Raw genomic sequence first — 6,215 nt, 5'->3', positions numbered from 1 at the left:
AATGATAATGATAATAATAATAATGATAATGATAATAATAATAATAATAATAATAATAATGATAATGATAATAATAATAATAATGATGATGATAATAATGATAATGATAATGATAATAATGATAATGATAATGATAATGATAATGATAATAATGATAATAATGATAATGATAATAATAATAATGATAATGATAATAATAATGATAATGATAATAATGATAATGATAATGATAATGATGATAATAATGATAATGATAATGATAATAATGATAATGATAATGATAATGATAATAATAATAATGATAATGATAATGATAATGATAATAATAATAATGATAATAGAAACCCAGTTTATTAAAGTCAAATCTTTCTTCGTCTTGACTAAGTTAAATATCGGTGTTTTTTTTTAAACTGTTTGGAATCATTGAAATTTCCACTGATATCGCCATCTTGTCAACTCAATAGAGTGAATCAAATTACTCTGACATATCAATAGAAAGACATCAGAATTTAAAACGTTTTTACACCACACAATGTGTTAAACTATCCTAGAAACTTCAAATAGTCGTCTGTATTTATATTTTAAAGATTTGAAGATTTGTTTTTTAGTTACAGACTTGAGTTAATGAAATATCAGTCCACGCAAACTAAATTATAGATTAGTTTATTACCTCTATAAGTAAATTATTACAGAGTAAAAATAGAAAGCGATATCTTAGTCTTAATATTGTCTTTTCAGAATGAACATCCGACACCCGATTCGTCCACAATAAAATAAAATGAAAGTGAGGAGATGAGAACAGTATTAACCATCACTGAAGAGACGTGTTAACTTTGATATATAATATGTATTTAAATAAATTAACAACTTTATACCAAGACTGACTTTATCCAAAAAAATCTATTTATTTTCATGCACCAATTTACATTAACTTTTACCGCTAAAGTCAGAGATTGAAAGTATGTTAAAATTGCACGTATGGAAGAAGAAAGACCACCCCTTTCAAAATAAGCTAGTTAATCCGGTTTGACAGCTGGAAGATTTTACTAAATGAAACTGGAGGGTTTGGGACGGATTAACATTATAATGAACAACTCGCCTGTTTTTTTTCAGTTTTTTATATTTTCTAAACTTCTTCCATATCCCCATTATTTAATATAACTTTTAAACATAAATTGAGCGAACTCCAACAATCTTGCTGCATTTCTTGGCTCTCGGAATTTCTCTTTCCAAATACCAAACCGTTCATACCAGGACGTACACCATGTCGACCAAATAACTGTGGACGCTGTCGACCGTTTCCTCTGGCACTCTGAACAGCGTTCACAGTTAGGATAACAACCAGGACCAAAACTAAACAAGCTGTACATCTATTCATCTGAAAATATCAAAATATTTGGATTAGAGGTTAGGATTAGGAGTCAGGATTAGGGGTAAGGAATAGGGGTAAGGATTAGGGGTTAGGGGTTTTAAGGATGTTATTAGAAATTGTTGGGTATTTCACGTCGTCTCCGATGGTTAGATGTAAAAGGGTGAGAGCAGACACCGGGCCAACTCACGAAAGCACTAACAAGGGTAACAGTTTTTTTTCGTAGCTTGGTTGGAATTAAAGGGAATATACTATAGTCTCGAGAGTTTATTACAAGTCAAGAGAAGTGAAACAAACACCAACAGGTCTAGATGTGAAAACATTCAAACCATCGAGAACTAGAATACCTATTCAAACTGAAACAATAAACTCACCTCTCTTATTACCCCTTACAAAACAAAACAGAAATTTACCAACACGACATTTAATTATTGATATAATAATCACTGAAATTTCGGTTAGCCTTTACCAGGAAAACATAACGTTGCATCACCGTGGTTCAACATCTAACAAGACAGTAACAAGACAGTAACAAGACAGTAACAAGACCTAATCTAAAAAACTAATTTAAACACTAGAACAAAGCAAGAATCATTTAGAATTATTAGTTCTGTAATTAATCGAAGCAACCAGTCTTTCAACTATCTTCAAAATAAAGCGACACTGCCCTACCTAGAACTTATCAAAATAACTTTCCTTTTTTACATCAGAATAAATCAATATTAAATATTAATCGAAGCAAAAATCTCTTTTAGTCTCTACAAAAAAAAACTCAATATGTTCTAAGATTGCAGTCCAACATCTCACAGGTATCAAGACCCTAATTTAAAATACAACAAAGAACAACTTATAGAACAAGGCAAGATTTCATTTTAACAATGAGCTCTGTAATTTAACCAAGCAAAAAACCTTTACCAGAAAAAAACCGTTAACCTAAACATCAGTAGAGAGAAGTTTTTGAAGATTATTTCACCGGTCGAGATAAGAGAAAGAATAAAGGTTGTAGACGATTAATCAAGCCAAACACTACATCATTATTTAATTAATTATCTTTGATGTAGAAAGTAATTAAACATGATTTGATTATGAACAATGTGTGAGTGATATCAATCATAGGCTGTTGTTTTAATAACTCGGTAATTTTACTTTCATATATCACGTCTGGTGTCCTGCTGGTACCTTATTATACTGGACAGTATTTACTTTAACTCTAGAACGTCTCAGAGTGATACAGGCTCCAGTAGTTAAACACTATAGTGGGCGTTGCTCAAGCTCCCCTAAAGTCAATTGTCATCTCCTTCACACACTTCATAGTGTTTGTTAGAGAAAATTAACATCTGTTCTCTGTTTATAACACTCATGTTGTTCACGTGTGTATCAGATATACGTTCACCATCAGGACAGCTGGTTGGGAAATTAAACCAAAATTTGTAAGCAGACTGTCCGCTCAGTTGAATTCAGAACTTGAAATAGAACTTGAATTAGAGGAGAAAATTCCTACTTATGCTTTTTTTTTTTTATCTCTGAACAGCATTACAGACCTTCTAGACTACATACCACAATTAATTAGCCCAGGTAAACAGCTGGTACAGTCTGACAGACAGACAGGCAGTTTATGATTATAGAAGTTTGACAGACAGACAGACAGACAGTTTATGATTATAGAAGTTTGACAGACAGATAGACAGTTTATGATTGTAGAAGTTTGACAGGTTATCAGTAAGAATTATACTAAAAGTTTCCTGTTATCATACTAGGAAGTATAGTTCAAGTATCATCTATTATTGTGTTTTATCTCAGAGTGTAAATACGAGGACGATGCTGATCATGGAACAAAAAGAACAAGTTATACAGATCTTGAAAACTTGGTAAAAAGAAGGAAAAGAGAAATTCAGATTATTGGTCAATTGTGACAACAAAACATAGGAGAGAAATGATAATCAAGATGGCGGGGGTGTAGAGAAATTCCTTTCGCCAGATCGTAAAAAAATGTTATCAAAGGTTAGAAGTCGATTGACTGACACTGGTAAGATTGGAAGTCAAGATAGTTGTAAGTGACAAGAAAAGTAAATCTCAGAGACAAGATTGTAAACGAATGATTGAAAATCAAGATAGTTGTAAGTGACAAGAAAAGTAAATCTCAGAGACAAGATTGCAAACGAATGATTGAAAATCAAGATAGTTGTAAGTGACAAGAAAAGTAAATCTCAGAGACAAGATTTTAAACGAATGATTGAAAATCAAGATAGTTGTAAGTGACAAGAAAAGTAAATCTCAGAGACAAGATTGTAAACGAATGATTGAAAATCAAGATAGTTGTAAGTGACAAGAAAAGTAAATCTCAGAGACAAGATTGTAAACGAATGATTGAAAATCAAGATAGTTGTAAGTGACAAGAAAAGTAAATCTCAGAGACAAGATTGTAAAAGAATGATATTTTAGTTAATAGTTTTAACTGACGTGTGATAAACTGAGATTTACTTGTCGACTTGATCAATTTGAAATTCAAACTTGTGTTTGTTTACCATCCTCTAGACTGTCACAGCAAGACAATGAAATTCGATTTTAGATTTTAAAGCCATATTTTTCAGTATAAAATTAAATGTTCAGTAAACAAAATGACACCCACATTCTAAAATCAAACAATCAACTAGACAAGTTATAATTATATATTAAGATAGGAGTTAAAGATGAAGTCAACTGCTAGATTAAACATCTACTTCACTGCTCTTGTTAAATGATTCTAAATAAAGTGAGTATCTATTACTTGTGCAGGTTTTTTTCTCGACAGCAATTCTCTAGAACTTAAATTGGACGCTTTTATAGCTTTTCTCATTTAAGTCGAGGATGAGATTCAAAATGGCGGTAAACTATGTTCGTGTGTGTTTTTTCTATGTAAGAAGCACAGGCAGTTTCGTATTTTATGGTCCACGGATTGTTCGACTGACACCTAACGTAAAGCTGTTAGGGATATAGTTACAATAGTTTGTGTTGGAAATGACACGATCACTACCTCATCAACAATAATATCTTGACATCTGAGACACGTTGTTTTTTCTTTTTTCAACGACGACTAAGATATAAAAAAAAAGTTGCTTATATCACTGCTTCAGTTTAATCTTGATAGAGTTTAAAACACTCTATTAATGTTATGAAATTATTGACTCGATTGACCCTTGAATCACCTTGACCTATTTAAAATAAAGATTGTTTTCAGTTATCTCCCTCAATCCTTCTTCTAATAATTTAAAATTGAAGGAAATTTACTACATGTTGAAGCTGATATAACATTTCACCTGTAATATAATCGGCAAAATTCAACAATAAGATAAAAACAATTGAATTCAGTATTCAGTATGAAATTGTTTCAAGAATATATGATTATAATTTAATTAATAATAATAATAATAATAATATCATTGTGTCTTACAGTCTAGATTATTCTCTAATTACCGCTGGAATTAATTCCAAGACTTTCAGGGCTTATTGTAAGAAAAACTGGAACAATACAAACAAAGCATAGCGTGTTACATGATCGTTTTTTAATCCTTAGAAATAAAGGTTTTCCTTTCAAGTGAATATTAAAAATATATATTATTGTGATAATAATCTGTTTTATAAATGAAATAGATTAAAACAGAATGATGCCAAAACAATTCTTTACAATTGTTACAATTTCGAGAAAATTTTTTTGAAAAAGTCATCTATATATTTACTGTCCCATCTAAAACCGCTTAATTTCAGCTAACCTGTATCTCTTTTTCAGATTGAAAATGACTGGTTAGTCTGCAATTAATGCATAACGTACTGACGGAGTGACGATAATAAAATGTAATTTCCCTGCCTAACAAATCAGTAATGGTGTTCACAGCTCACTCGATATTTTAGCCTTACTATCCACGTGTATGCATTATTGTGTTTGAAAAATATGTTAACGAGTCGTCTTTTTCAGAGACCCCATTTTGATATGCAGTTAAAACTCATCAGTTATCAACAGTTATCGTTCATTGGTATTTTCTCTTATAGACACTATCAACAAGACGTACAATGTTCGGATACCCCAATTTTCAGCATTGAGATTAGAATGTAAACGAAATATAAAAACAGTGATTTTTTTGAAGAGATTGTGCAGTTTGCGTGCTGTTCTAGTACTATTGAAGACTATTTACAAATATTCAAGACCGAAATCCAAAAAATGGCGAGTCATGACAGAAACAGTCACACAAACCTAGGGCGAACATGATTATAGCGTGTTCCCCATAAAAAATCTCATACTCTATTTTTCAAACCAACAAAGGTTCAGCCGGTTTCTGAAAGTCGTTTTTCTTGTATTTTGGCACTTATTATAACACTCTAGATAACTTGTTTGATTGAATAAATCAAATAATCGGGTTTGTTTTTTTATTGATGTTAAGGTTGGAGTCGCCTTGTAGAATTAATAAATCGCAACCTAATTAACAGACGTTAAACTAAGATTACATTGTATTTTTTTGAAATTGGATTGAGGTTTAAAGTTACTGAAAATCTATTGGGTATTTCTACGATCAAAACTTAAATTACATCACATCCATTGTTAACCTTTTAATGAAAGACTGGTTACTAAGACAAAAATCATTGCTAAATAAGATTTTCTCTAGATTTGAACCTAAATACTGGCTATATCTAGTCTACTTTTCACTCCGCATCCCAGACTTTTAGTATGATAAAAACTAATGACGATTATTTCAAAACTCATAATATTACAATAGCTTCTAGTTTCTCCACAGCCGCTGACTGAATTACAACTGTATCAAAATTTCCAAGAATCCAATTTTACTGGAGAATTAATTGCGAAACGTTCTCCAAA

At 31.0% G+C, this 6,215-nt stretch overlaps 1 protein-coding gene across 1 annotated transcript; it reads right to left on the bottom strand.

Annotated features, from left to right (window-relative positions):
• Window positions 1-1,126: 1,126 nt before the first annotated feature.
• LOTGIDRAFT_175046 (hypothetical protein) lies at window positions 1,127-2,730 on the bottom strand (the record flags this gene model as incomplete). Its single annotated transcript, XM_009055163.1, has 2 exons — window positions 1,127-1,378; window positions 2,677-2,730. 2 exons carry the CDS (start codon window positions 2,728-2,730, stop codon window positions 1,127-1,129), a joined length of 306 nt encoding a protein of 101 aa, XP_009053411.1.
• Between the last annotated feature and the right edge of the window lie 3,485 nt (window positions 2,731-6,215).

The sequence above is a fragment of the Lottia gigantea genome, assembly GCF_000327385.1.
Source record: "Lottia gigantea unplaced genomic scaffold LOTGIsca_235, whole genome shotgun sequence".
NCBI lineage: Eukaryota > Metazoa > Mollusca > Gastropoda > Lottiidae > Lottia > Lottia gigantea.
This window is presented reverse-complemented; position numbering and strand designations above follow the sequence as displayed.